The sequence below is a fragment of the Dromaius novaehollandiae genome, chromosome 3, assembly GCF_036370855.1.
Source record: "Dromaius novaehollandiae isolate bDroNov1 chromosome 3, bDroNov1.hap1, whole genome shotgun sequence".
NCBI lineage: Eukaryota > Metazoa > Chordata > Aves > Casuariiformes > Dromaiidae > Dromaius > Dromaius novaehollandiae.
In genome coordinates this window covers 36,719,079-36,734,117 of record NC_088100.1, presented here as the reverse complement: position 1 = coordinate 36,734,117, position 15,039 = coordinate 36,719,079, and the positions used below count along the sequence as shown (strand labels likewise).

At 36.7% G+C, this 15,039-nt stretch overlaps 1 protein-coding gene across 2 annotated transcripts in view; it reads left to right on the top strand.

The window, feature by feature from the left end:
- The window catches only part of PHIP (pleckstrin homology domain interacting protein), a 120,929-nt gene that overhangs the window by 37,032 nt on the left and 68,858 nt on the right, over positions 1-15,039 (top strand). For both annotated transcript variants that reach the window (XM_026121112.2, XM_026121111.2), the window contains exons 10-15: positions 4,474-4,544; positions 5,299-5,399; positions 5,496-5,536; positions 6,637-6,735; positions 8,788-8,941; positions 9,849-9,983. In XM_026121112.2, coding sequence (XP_025976897.1) covers positions 4,474-4,544; positions 5,299-5,399; positions 5,496-5,536; positions 6,637-6,735; positions 8,788-8,941; positions 9,849-9,983 — 601 coding nt within the window. The remainder of the gene's footprint in view (positions 1-4,473; positions 4,545-5,298; positions 5,400-5,495; positions 5,537-6,636; positions 6,736-8,787; positions 8,942-9,848; positions 9,984-15,039) is intronic.

The following is a 15,039-nucleotide window of genomic DNA, read 5'->3' as shown; positions in this document are numbered from 1 at the left end:
AGATCTGGATCTGCTTCCAGAACTGCAGAAATATGGCAGGACAGATCCGTGTCCATTCAGTGATACTTTGGGGTAAAAAGGTGCCAGCAATAAAGGAAGGAGAGATTCCTGTTAATTTTTTTCATAAGGCACTTTGCAAGGTTGGTTTTCAAAACGTTATGTGTAGGCCATTTGAAAAAGAAAGTACCTGGTGGGTGAGGAGTTTGTCCTTTGTTTTATTGCTATAGTAAAAAAAAAATACAGACATGCTTCCATTCAGTATATTTACAAAGGAGGAAGGATGACAGAAAAAATAAGACTTCTTGTGAAAATTACTCAGGTTCTGAGCTTGAACCCCCATATCACTATTCTTCCTCCCCCCCCAGAGGAGAAATGAGAGATTTCAGGCAAAACTGAAAGATATGAGTAGCACAGGTCAAGAGCATTGTCGTATTGAATTCTGACTTAGGAATCTCATGTTCCTTCTGAAAGCGTCTGCAGTCTGTCTTTCAAAAACGCAATTGCGCGCACAGATGAAGGTGTATTATTAAAATGTCCAATATGTTAAAAACTGAACTAACGGTGAAAAGTGTTGAAGTTTCAGTTGCTTGAGAAAGAACTGCTTTTTATACTCAGCAGTACTTGAATCATCTGGCAGTGAGTTAAAATGATGAGCACTCGGGCAACCTCATGCTGATCATGTGGCTGTTATTTCAATATGATAGGCAGTGCCAGCAGTGCCCTGCTGAACTTGTTCTTAAATACAGGAAAAGCAGCCCTTGGAGACCCTGCTCTGTTCAGTGTGCACCCGAACTCAAGATAATGTTTTGTTCTTAACTGCAATGGAAGTTGTTTCAGTTGAACCCAGATTGGATGGTTAAGTCTACTGGATCAATGAGCTCTTTTTTAGTAACTAAAATTAGACTTAGTCCCTCCCTTCTGTCAAGGAAGTCTTTCCCTGTCAGCTTCTTCAGGAGATGAGTATACTGGAAATTGTTCTTTATTCCATGCTTTCCTTGATTGAAAGTAAGTCAGAAGATTATGGAGCATTTACTTATCTCAACAAATAATGAAGAATTGAAAAATTACAGTGACTATCTTAAACTGTATTATTAGCCATAAGAAAGGAAACTTTGATATTCTTTAAGCCTTCTGATGTCTAGTGCCCTATTCCAGTTCTGTTTTTTTTTCCTCTGCAAATGTTTACTTCGTTTCATTCTTGGATTGCAGAAGTCCTTGTATTGTGATTTGCCAGCAGCTCTGCTACTGTAGTAATAGTATCTGTCAAATTAGAGACTTCCCATGTTGGTCAGTTCTTGGATAACCTCATTAATGGAGGCCTGTTGTATCTAGGTCGTTCATATGGCCCAGAGGAGACATGCTTGGTGACAGAGCTCTGTTTCGATAAACAGCTAAAGGACACTTTACAGTAGGTTCTGTGCCAAAGGGTGAAACACAGACATGGCATGGTTCACTACAAAATTCTCATGTTGTTTAAAAAAAAAAAAAAAAAAAAAAAAAGATCAGCCCTGTTCACATGCTTCTCTGTGTAGTGTGGCTGTGACTAGGCATGGTCTTCAGTGGAGCATTACAGAGCCTCCTGCATACTCCTGTTCTTTCAGCGAAGAGATTTCTGACCTGGCAGTTACCGTGCGTGCCCAAAAGCCATGTAATTCCAGGCAGATTAATTTAGTTTCTAAATAGATGAACACTAAGGTTGGTTATTCTTGCAGAGGAAGGAAGTTATGGAATGTTGTCTAAACAGGATAGGAAGATGATGAAAAATTTAGGCAATCAAGGCTTTCCCCAGTATTTAGTCTCTTGATGTTATTCTGGATCATGATAGAAGACACAAATCATATCATGTATCACTTGACTGTGGGGAGAGGACAGAGAATCAACCTCAAATCATCAGAATTGAAGAATAGTCTGATTTAGGTTTGAGGGGGGAAGTATTAGAACTGGTCAGTGCCCAAAAGTTTAACTAGTTTCACTGTAAAATACTTGCATGTGTATCTTCTCTTTCTGAGAAAGATACTGAGTTGTCTCATTATTCTTCTGCCATCTATTTGGGTCACAAGTTTCCAGCAGTAGTCTATCATTGGCAGGCCATGCGGCCAAAGCAGCTGAAACCTGTCACAAATTTGGATGGAGGAACTTACTGTACTGCTGTTTTTTTTTAATATTTTCCCATAATATTAAAAAGAAAAAGGCTTAGGAAGAACAGGTGCTGGTGATTTTGACATTCCTATTTTAGAAAAAAAAGCTGTAATTTCTCAATTGTCATTAATGTGGTATGATAATTCCCATCTACTTTCTTACGCAGAAGGTAACTGGTATTACAGAGACACGTCATACATCAGAACTCACATACTCTGGACTTTCATTAGTTCATGAACAAAGACACGAGTTGGGGAGGTTAGGTCGCACATCTGTCTTCTGGGGAGAAGTCTCACTTGAGTCAGTAAACATCCAGAGTGAGATTAGAGTGCGGGGCTTGGGTTATGCAACTGTGCTTGCATCGTTGTAGCATCTTGAAGTAGGTGAATTTATGGGGTGTTTGTGTGGATGTGTGTGTCCTTTAGTTGAGGTACATGGATGAAATTGCTTTTTTGTCTGCTGTTCTTACTGCAGGTTCCTTTTTGACTGCAGTCTCTCATTTGTTGATCTGCAGTGAACTTAATAGGATCTTAAAATGGTTTTCCAAGACTTTTCTGGATTTGTCTGTGAAATGTTCATGAAGGTGCCTTAGTGCCTTTCAGCCACTTATGTAATTGGATTGAGAATTTTTGTAACATGAGCAATTCACTTGGTTTCTGTATGTTGCAAGAAATGATTCTTTTGTCCAGCTTCCTTGCTTCCCCCCCAAAATGCTCTATATACTTTAGATATATATCTGTACTCTTAGATACTTTAGATATTCATCCAGCTTTTGAAATACTGATTGTCCAGCTCATGTTGTAAAGACCATAACCTGCTCTAGTGTGAAAGAATACTGTAATCTTTTATCTCTTAATGCCTAAAATAACAGGCATTAAATAGATTTTAAGTTGGAAAATTTCACTTGGTTATCCAAAACTAGAACCCGAGGGCATTACTTGCTCTGTTTTGCAGCCATGTTAAATCTAAAAGTAGAGTTCACAAACCATAGTGAAGGATAGCAGCAGCCTATATATCTGTTTACTCAAAATTATGTAAGCTGCATATTGAATCTTCTGATAGTTCTTTTTATGTTAGTATCTCAATTAAGAAGGATTTAAACTGTTTTACATAATAGATCTGTCTTGTCTAGTGTATCTTGTGATGTTTTCCTGCCATGAATCTTTGCAGGGAAGTGCCTGAAAACTCTGACAAGAAGATTCACAGAAGTATTGTATACTGAATGAACAATTTGGAAAAATATTTATTAATTGGTATTTTCACTGTGTTCATTACTTTGCATAGGCACTATTAAGTTTAATGCTTACTCTTTGTTTTTCTTGAGGTAGCAATGACTGACAGGGTGGAGAAAGGGTCTTACGCATCTGATGAAGGTTATCTGCCTTCAGCTGAAATAAATTATAGTTCTGTGGACCGTTTTGCTCTTAAAAGAGAAAATTCTACATGAATTGTGAATATGTATTCTTTTACGTTAAAAGAATCCAAACAAATCTTTAGTGATGACACTTGTGGGTGTAATGCTGAGGTTATCTAGTGAGTTTATTCTTTAAGGAATGAAGATTGCAGATGGTATACTATGTAAGACCACCTACTGATTTGAGGTTGCAGCAGTACATGAGCAGAATTGAAGTAATGATTGAAGTACCAGATCTGATTTGTTGTTTTTATACACTCTTAAAGTGTTAAATCCATTGAAGCTTTAGTTCTGCTTGCACATCAGGTATTGAAATGCCTAAGAGGAAGCACAATGCATACAGTAAAATTTCTTATGAACTTCCAGACATTGTCCTAAAATTCTTTGGGGGCAATGTGAATCTAGTGCCACCCACAAGAATATATACTTTCTGAACAAACTGGTACATTCTAAACACTGTGAAAAGCTTCAAGTTTATTTAAATTTCTTTTACATTCTTTTCTATAAAGAGCACCACGCTCTGTTTATCTCTTGTAGTAAAGCCATGTACTGCCAGAGAAGACCAGAGTTCCAGAATTCATTGGCTTAAAACTGAACGTCATGGATAACTGGCTCTGGTGTCCTCCTTTCTACTTTGCAGGTGACTTAGGAGAGTGTTTTGTATAGTAATATTTGGGGGAGGGAGGAGCAGAATTTAAGTTGTGATATAGCTCTCTTTGATACATGCATTACTTAGTCCATCTGGATGTCTTAGTTTCCTGAAGATCAGATCATGAAGCATAGTCACACTAAATTGTTTATAGATGGGCAGCCATCTGTTCCTCCATATTTAATTTTGTCCTTCTGTGCTTTATTTCTAAGACACTGACTTGTTTTTGAAACCCTATTAGGAAATCATTTAACTATTTCTTTATTTATAGTCCAAGGCCAACAAAATTTACAGAACGCCCTCGGCCCGGAGTCCAAATGATCTGTTCTTCTTTTAGTGCTGGTAAAGGACTTTCTTTTTTCTTTGTCTCAATATAAGAAGTTATTTGGAAAGTAAAATGAAGTATAATGCAGTTACTGTAGCATATTTCTTGTTAATAAGATTAAAATGAATTAGTGATTTAAAAAATCCCAAATATTAGTGATGGCTATTCAGAATCTGCATAAATTCTTGGTGATATGGAAATTCTTGAAAACAGTTGCATGTAAAATGTTGAAAATAACGCTCTTGTGACTGACTGAAAATCCTTTAAAATGTGACATATACCTTTTTCTTGAGAGTGCGAGTGTTAAAGCCTGCTTTATGTGAAGTCTATAAGGATTTGGACAAGGAGGAGTTGATTCTCGGATTCTCAAGATCTGAATATCTGTGATCCCTTGGAAGTGGCAACTGGTAAAAAATGCCACATAAACAATTGGATAAAACATCAAAACCACGGAGATGTATTTTCAGTAATTCACTACAACTGGGACCTCTATGGGCTTAGTCAAATTATTACAGGTGGAAAAGTTAGCTAATCCTTCAGATATGTCTTTAAATGCATACTTACCAGCAAATGTGAGGTACTTCAACTTAGTGTAGTCTTCAGTTAAACTCTTGTTTTTATTTATAGGTTAGTCACAGGCAAACCTGAAATGAGATATGGCTATAAATTTAAAGGGAATAATTTTAATGTTACAGGCTTTAAAAAATATTGTAATAATATTAGATCACTCTTTTTTCTTATGACTTGCTTATCTGTGTTTGCCTTTCTCAGGTGGAATGTTTTTGGCCACCGGGAGTACAGATCACATCATTAGGGTTTATTTCTTTGGATCAGGTCAGCCAGAGAAGATATCAGAGTTGGAGTTTCATACTGTAAATACTATTTTAAAATCACATATGTATTTGTTTAAAATGTATGGATAATTTGGAATCAATATTGATTTTTTTGTTTGTTTTCTTTTTGTATAGGACAAAGTTGACAGCATTCAGTTTTCTAATAGTAGTAGCAGGTAAGTAAACAATTTCTTTTTCAGAGCTAGATTTTTTAAACCTGTTTTGGATCTGTAAATATCAGTTTCTGGAAGTAGTTATAAAAAATCATTTTCTGTTTTTAGGTTCATGCAGCATATTCATCTATAATATCACCAGAGTTTTTTGGATTCTCACTAGTGAAATGAAACTCTTACAGTCATATTCATTATAATGAGTGATTATAGTATTCTGAGTTTACCAAAATTAAGGAGTATTATAAAATATTTTAACTTTTTCTTAGAAGTTATATACGTGTATATATACACATTTATAAAAATACGTTTATTTTTATATATATTTACTTTTTTTTTTTAATTGACTGCTGGATACAGGAAAACTCTCATATTCTAAGAATATTTTGTCTAACTAGTCTAACCTTTAACGCTTCACTGAAGTTCTGGATGTTGGATGTGAACGATGATAAGGAAAATAGTTCAGTTTATTTATGAAGTTTCTGACTCTTAAATGATGTTCTAATGTATATTTTTATTGTGATATAAATAGTTGTAAACCAAACTTCATTGTGCTCCGTCCACCCTTTTCTCCTCCTTCTCCACCTGCACTCTAAAAAAGGGTAAGAAAAAGGTGGGGGAGAAGCTCCAGCTGGGAGACAGTTGTTCAGATAAGTATCATGATAGTTACCAAACATACAGTACTATGTTACTGAGTCTTTATTTTCAGTCCTGCAGCTCTGCTGGCATTTCAACTATTTTGTCCAATTGAATTCCTTCCTTAGCTTTATATAGAGTGATAGAGTTGATTGCTTAGAATGCTCATTGGGTTATTATGTCCTCATGCCAGACCGGTGTCATAAGTAGGCAAAGTGCCACATGGATCATGGTACAGTTAGTTTGGAAGGGACTTAAGATAGAGAAGCAGAACTTTTTTCATGTCACATGCAGTAATTTTCACCCCAAGCCAGTAGTACAGCGTTCTGAAACTGTTACCAGACTTCTTACTGCAGTTTACTTTTTGAGTTCTGAGTTCTGTAACTTCTTGCCTTTTTGTTTGTTTGTTTTTCTGTACAGATCTCCCTTTGGTCTCTGAGTAAACTTTTTTTTTTTTTTCCTTTTGTTAGATTTGTGAGTGGAAGCCGTGATGGAACAGCGAGGATCTGGCAATTTAAGCGAAGGGAATGGAAAAGCATTTTGTTAGATATGGCTACTCGCCCAGCAGGGTAAGTGATGTAAAATGTTTTGCTATCAGATAGCTATTTGAAGTCCATTCAATTCAAATTTTGCTTGCTGACTTTTTTTTTTTTTAAAAAAAAAGGTCTTCTTAAATGATTATGGTTTGAATATACAATATGCTGGTTTAGCTCTTTAACTCCAATGAAAACAAATATTTGACTACTCACTCAGCTCTGGAAACTAGCTTGTCCCGATAATGGCTCCACTAGTACTTTGATAAGATTAGATTAAAAACATAAAAGATACATGAAACCCATCAAAGATGAAATTTATATGGCTTTTTAAGTAGGTATTTGTTTCTGGACCAAGAAAGCCAAGTCAAATCTATTATTGAGACTTCTTGCATTTTAGTAATACTTAAAATTACTGTGGAATCTGCATGCTTAGAGAAGTAGTATTGGGTTAGTTTATTCTGTGTGCCAGAGCAGATAAATTACTTGCAGTGTAATGTGTTCTCACTTGTTAAAATAATCTGAGAATTTACAAGGCTTTGTACGTATGGGAAATTTCTGTACGGTAGACCAGAGTCTAAATAAAAGGTTGTATTACCTTTCCCCAAAAATGAAACAGGCTTGATGATGAAGAAGGGCTTTGTTAGAATTGTGGTTTAGACATTTTTAGTTTGCATAGAGAAATGTATTCCAACTGACATAGATTAGAAAGATTTTATGATTTAAGGAGTAAAACTTTTCCACTTACTAATTGTATTGAATATTTTGAAGAAGACTATTTAATGCAAAACAGTCTAAAATGATATCAGGAGTAATGCTGAGGAGATGGCTGAAAGGCCAAGAGAGCGGTGGAAGAGAGTGGCTAAATACAGTACAACTTAGAAGTTTGGATCAGAAAGTGTCTGGTCAGTTATTGTCAGATGCAATAAAACTATCTTAAATGAGAGTCTGTAGAACGCTGGCACTGTAAAAACAAAGATGGACTTAATCTCTCTTGAAAATGCATCCTGTAAAAAGTCTCAGTTTTAATTGATCCTGGAAAAATAAGAATGGATTCTTTTTCATTACAATCACAAATACTAAACTTCTTTGAGACACTGAACTGTTCATTTCATTCAGTAAAGCAGATTTAGCTGAATTCTGTTTTGTCCTTTCAACTAGAAGGATAAATGCAATTCCAAATTTGGTCTTGTCTACACATGTGCAGTTTTATCAAAGAAAATGAAACTGTTGTACTGAAAGGAAAAAGTAAATCCAACTTGTAAAGCCTCCTGGGTTTTGCGTTGATCTAGAAAGGAATCTGGTTTTATAACCACTTCTTGTATTATTGAATTGTACAGTATATAATATTATTTCATGTATTATAATGCATAGTATATTGAAGATTCTGTATTTTGTGTCTGTTTTCTTAGTGGTGACATGCTATTGTTGCTTTTGATGTTTTCCCAGAATTTAATGCACTAGAAAATTCAACAGTGATTCATCTTTAAATTACAGTTCCAAAAAGGTGGTTTGGGAGTATTCTGATAGATTATGTTAGAAATGGCTAGTGTTTCATTTTCATATAGACAAAAATAAAATACATGCAAGATCAAGCACCATTATTACTGATAGTAAAGTGATGGTGGTATGGTATGCAGTGTGGCCTGACAATTAAACTCAAAGGTATGAGAATACTTCTGTCTGTGCTTATAGCTGCCTAGTATAAATATTCTCCAGGCCAAATTACTGTTCACCAAATAACTAGTTTGGATTTTTATTCTTCAGTGAGTGAATATCACAGAGAACAGTCTTAAATGGATTAGATCAGGTATCAAAGGGCATTATCTGGAAAAAAAATCTATATATTTATTCTTTAAAATATTAAGGTGACTCTGTAGTCATTGTTTAAGTGGCTATAAATGTCTTTTTTGGTGGTGTATGTTATACAATGGGTAACATCTTTCGTTTCTCCAGGTTCTTGAAAACATAATGCTGGTTTTTTTGCTAATAAAGTAAAATACAGAAATGTTTTCATTTAGTATGGAAATAACAGTACTTTTAGTAAATTAGGATTGCTTTGAAACTCTTCCTGCTTTTTTGTTTTAGACAAAGTCTACAGGGAGTTGAAGATAAAATCACAAAACTGAAAGTGACCATGGTGGCATGGGACCGCCATGACAACTCTGTTATAACTGCAGTAAATAACATGACTCTGAAAGTTTGGAATTCTTTCACTGGCCAACTCATTCATATTCTTATGGTAAGGTCTTCCGTCTTGATCTGTCAATCCTGAATGCAGAATTTGTATATATATCACCAAAATTATCCTCACACATTCCTTCTACCTGAAGGCTGCCTTAAACACTTCCAGATAATTGAAATGTAATAGACATGTCTGTCTGTCTGATTCCTAGAAAATAAAGCATTAAAGTTCAGATCTCCATTGTTGCTTGAGATGTCTGAAACTAATTTTTGACTCTCTTTTCTGCATCTTGGAAGGAGAGAGGGAAAAAATTTTTGCTACTTCCGACCTCTATTTAGTGTGACAGAGGTTTTGAAATACAGTTAATGAATAAAATTGCCATGTCTGAACCACTTCTTATTGCAACCTCATCATTCCATGGATACTAAAAGTTAGTCGTCTAGTTAGAATAAATCAAATAGCATTTATACTAAAGTAGTATTTTTTTCATTGAGAAAATAGGTAGCTCCAAATAACTAGATACATCAGCAGATGGAAATATTTTAAGCAAAGCTTTAAAGTTAGTATTAATTTTAGAAATGTAATTCTCTAACTTTTAGTTAAAAACCTAATTCTGCAGGTCTGAAATGAATTTCTAACTGCTGCTATGCCTAAACAAATTGAAGCCTTCGAAGCATCAAGATCAAAAATGTCAAAAGTTGGTTTAGGCTTTCTGTGCTCCTAAAATCTTGGCAAAAGTATTGGGAGTTACTTAATATACTTGTTACAAAGTTAAAATTGCAGCCAGAGAAAGAAGAGTATAATATACAGACACAAAAAAAGAAATATGTGGTCATAGTATGCATAGTTCTATGCTGGGCACTTTCATAGTTTCACATCGCACTTACCAATGTTACTGTATTGAATTGCTGTGTAAGTATTTGAGACATTCTTCTTGTTCAGCTTACTGTATCTTTAATTTCAGGGGCATGAAGATGAAGTGTTTGTACTTGAACCTCATCCATTTGATCCAAGAGTTCTCTTCTCTGCTGGACATGATGGAAACGTCATAGTTTGGGATTTGGCAAGAGGGGTCAAAATCCGGTCTTACTTCAACATGGTAATTATCCACATTATGTAGATATGCCAAAGCAACCTTTCTAAACTTTTTGCTATTAATGAATTCTTACATAGGCCATCCTGAAGCATGGGTTTTTATGTAGGACAAGATCCTGCATCCAGTGAAATCAGTAGAGCAACTCCTATTCAGTTTAGTGGGGCAAAGATTAAATCTGTAACATACGAAAAAGTGGGGTTTTGGCCATGTTTCATAGTGTCATCTTTCTGTATGCTTCATCCACATGAGATTGGAGTCTTGGTTTACATTGTCAGAGATCACGCATAAGGGACAAGGTGACAGAGATCATTTTTTAGTGCTCTGTTTCCTGTCTGGGGAACCAAGATGGAACCTGATTTATTTTTTGCATTACTAATTCTTAATCTGGCTAAAGCTCTTCAGGAGTCACCTGATCTCATACAATGTTGTTGTACGCTGCCTTGACCCATTGGACTGAATACTGTCAGCCTTTCTGTGTAGAGCTCCTCCACATGCAGGTTTCAAATTTGGTCTGTTCTGCACTAAACTAATTCTTCTGGAAGATGGATGCAACAGGTATTTCCTTATGTTTCTTAGTATTAAGTGAGTCTTTGATATATGTATGTTTTTCCTCAACAAGGTAATGATGTGTTATGCAACTCAGACTTTGCTGGAGAAAACTGCACAGTCTTTGTAGAATCTGAGGAATTGTCAGAATCTCGAGAATAAGCAAATGGGCTTCTTCCAGCCACCAGCCTTAGTGGAGTGACAGTCTTGGAGACAAGAGTAAAGAAGATTGTCCCAAGAAGAGACCTGCCATAGATGACATAGCTGTCGTGACCAAAAAAAAAAAAAAAAAAAAAAAAAAAGAGAGACATTTGGAAATAAAGTCAGGCTAAGAGGGGGTCACTCTGAGCCTAAAGAAAGATTTGAGATGTGCAGTGTACAGGACAGATTTTCTGAAGAAATTCTACCAAACTTTGTGAAAGAGAATTTGCAGCCTAGGAAGAGACTGCTTCAGCACTGACGTAGGTTCAGTATTTTCCCTCTGCGTTGATGTCCGTAACTGAGCTTATGAAGGGTCTGAGACAATCAGCCTGGAGCTGTGAGTACAGATCCTCGTTGCTCAGTGCTGTTCACTGTTAGCAACTGAGGCGTGTGTTCTTGTTGCCTGGTTAGGTTGTCTTTCTGTGACCACTCAGGATTGGGCTATGATAGTTTTCATGGAATTTAAGGTCAGAAAAGCCTGAGTTCATCTGCTCTTCTTTATAAGACAAGTTAATTTGAGAGCTATCTGAATCTAAGTTCCTTACCTCTGATTTTAGGCAACCACCTGAAAGACCGAAGTATTTAGCTGAATGCTAAAGGATGCTGTGTGGCACAACCAAACACCAAAAAAGAGTGAAAAAAAATCACATACATTTAAGATTTTTATAGTCAAAGAAAAATGAGTAGAGAGTCAGAAGATCTCAGCAGCTAGTAATCTGTGCTTCATGCTGGAAATGAATGTGAAAAAGTCTGCCTGCTGAGTGAGGTGAGGGGAATTGCAAGTCTGGCAATCAGTTTGAATCAGGCCACTTAACAGGACATACCAGTTGCGTATCTGAGAGAGGCTTCTCCCTGCAGTCTGGGAATATTTCACTAGCCAGTCTTCCATGTCTGATGTTTCAAAAGACATGGGTGGAGGGAAAACAGAGTTTATTTAGATGACTGGGGGGAGATGCTTCTAGAGCATGAGACTTGATTGTATAGTCACCGCTGCAGAGGTTAAAGTGTTTTGGTTTACTAAGGGAAGGCATGAGTATGCACAGAATTGGCAGGCTTCTCCTTGTTTCCTAACTGGCGTATCAACTGGGAACATAATTTTATTAGCCAGAATCAATTTATCTGATATAACTGCTCTGACTTTCTTGGACTTGCTCAGAACGTCATCTCATACCTCTGAAAAACAGTATTTCTATCTGGGGGTGGGAAAATTTTTCAGATTGGGTTCTCTTTGATCAGACAGGCGACATTACCAGCAAGAACCAAACCTGTGTTCTGAATGACATGTGATTTCTGCCTTACCAGTCAAGAACCTTTCATTATCATTGCCCGACAGGACAATATCTGTGATAGCTGAACTAGCACTGGATGACTTTGTTACAACAGATTCTTCTTTAATAAAAATTGCAGACTTCAGAGGTATTGGTTTTCTTAAAAAAACCTTAGATAATTCTTAGCTTAACAATAGTTAGTCCAGTCAGGTGTTCCCATCTTAAATGGGTTGTTTGGTACATCTAAAGCCTTATGGCAAATCCGTGAAGTAAAGTTGGGTATTTTTAAGCTCCCTACAACCTGGGTTTCTTCATTGTCAGCATCACAAAATCTGAGTAATGCAGGAAATTTCAATCAGATTAAGAGAAAGACTTAATTCCTCATATCCATCCAGTGAATGTGAAACTGCAGAGCAGTGGTAACCAGATATGCTTTTTGTTTTATATTTAACTTAGAGGGGGAGATCCAAGTTCATTGTGCCTTGATGGGTAGATAACAGATAGATGCCACTAGGAGACTGTAGTGGTCTTGCAAAACATTTTCACTGTTTTTCTTTTTACTTAAGATTTGCTGTAAAATCAGTTAGCACCAGTATAGTTGAATTTGAAGCTCTACTTGATATATTTTGGTCTTCGTAATTAATAGTAAACTTAGTTGCATAAGTGATTGTCTTCACGCTTCGGGTTACCCTCAGTAAGTATGTATATTTTACACACACATGCACACTCGCTTCATGTTTTCATCTGTAGTTTTTGCTGTGGTGACGGTGCGTGGTATAATTCCTGTAAGTATCACATCACTCAGTGTCATGGGTAACGACTGGCTGAACTCAGTGACTTGAGTCAACTAGACTCAAGGAATATATTCTCTCCCTATCCTAAAAAGTGAAATTTGCCATAGGAATATCAAAATTAAGACAGGGCTGAAGCTCTTTAGACAATTTTCAAGTGCAGGAAATCTAGTCCTGGGCTAGTTTTAAATTGGGTGTGCATCTACAAGTTTTAGTATTGTTTTGTAGCCAGTGTAATATCCCTGGCAGTCCTGATTTAATACAACTGCTAATGAAGAATATGTTCTCCATGAGATAGAAGAGTAAGGATATATATTTTTTATAAGGATATATTTTTGACATTCATTTTTCCCAAGAATCATTGAGGTTGTGGCTTTGGTGTTGAAACGTTAAAGCAATTTCACAGGGTCCATTTCCCAGGTACGAATAAGCATTTAGCAGACTTGCTGAAAAAACAAAGGTAAAAAACCTTAAGTGATTGCTGCAGATAATTGGTTTAGAACCTGTAGTGATTTGCTAAATAACGTTTTTGCTACAGAAGGACAGCACAAACCTCATAAGGGTTTAAGCTGTGGCTACCATAACCATGAGGTTTTAAACTCAGAGCCTAGATTCACTGAAGGACACGACTCTTGTGGCATCTAAGTTTAGATTCTTCATCCCCAAAGTAGAGTGCAGTATCCCCCCAAAACCTCAGTATACTGGAGAGTATATTAGATGCATCTGTCTCAGTGGATGGTCCAGGAAAAAATAATGCTGAATGGTGAGCTGTCTAGTGAGAGCCACTGGGCAATAGTGTACCCAGAGACGTATTTGAAATGCTGCTACTTACTCAAAGCTGCACTGAGGCACCTGGGTATACTCAGGATCCCTTCTGTAGTTAGGCGTCTTTCCAAGAACTGAGCACTGCTGTCCTAAAAGGGGAGCACAGGAACACATGGCAATGGCACCCATCTTCTGTGATTACCTATTAGTTAAGGTGTTCAGCTGGGAAATGGAGGAAACAGATTTTGTTTTCTCCGCACAAGGTAAGGTGTTGAATCCAACATTTGTCACTTACCCAGGATGGTGTCTTTAACTGTAAATTTCTAGACTGCACATTTTCATTTTCCTTGAAGTTGTGCCACTGTGGAGAAGCATGAATCTGTAGCTGGTTGGTTTAGGTGCGTGTCCTGGACTTATATTCCTGAGTATAGAAGTAATGTTCTAGGTAAATTATAAAGTGGTAGAAATGGCCTTTGGTACCATTCAGGCTTCAGACAGGCCATGTTAGAAAAGCTGCACACCACTTACTGTGACAGTATCTCAGGTGTTCTCACTAAGTTATTTTTTAAATACACCTAAAACTATTGGTTTATGAGGAATGTTAAGACTGGCACTCAGATGATGTATGCTGCAGCTTCACCTAACGCTTGTAATTCCTGTAAGTTTTGAGTAAAACTATCTCAATTCTGAGTATGTATGGAGAAAAAAATACCCTACAAGGACTTAAGGATCTTCCAGATCAAAAAGGAGGTGCCTAAGAAGGTTAGGTAGATGCAAAGATGTTGTTTTGTTTGATTGGTGGGTTTTTGTTGGTGTTGCACTCTGGACATGAAGTACTGGCGCTCTTTGAATCTGGACCCAAATGTCTTTGTGTTACAGCGCTGCTTTTGATTTTCCTCTGACTTCTATGTTTTCCCTTAAGCAATATGTAACAGGGTTGAGGTCTGCTGATTCTAACTGCTTGCTAAGTCGGAGCCTATCTAGATCCTTCGAGTATAGGCTTCTACAGTAAAGATAATAGCTCTTGTCCCATGAGCTTGCTGCCCAGGAGAAGTATAAAAACAAAATCTTTCTAAAAGATTTCTGGATGTGTATGAAAGGGCCTGTAGCTCTGTTCTCTCACTCATCTTTTCTTGGATAATTTGGTTTACGGCATAGCTTCGTGAACAGTTGCAGGAGCATATGGTAACTGCAGTTATTTGAAAGTATGCTGTTGAAAGTATAACTGTAGTACAGTAGCGAGAACAAAAGATTGGAAGAGAGGAGAACAGGGTTTTTTACAGTCCTTGCTGCCATGGAATGTTTAATATTTGCACTGTTTTTGGATGTAGTTACTTTGCCTGGATCTGTTACCAGATTCAGTCAGATATTGTAACTAGGCATTGCAATTATTGTACCTGAAGGCTTGTACATTTTTTCGTAAAGTCTTGCTGACTAGCCTTATGAAACTGAAGCAACCTTTGTGTAATGAAGAAATAAATCTACTAG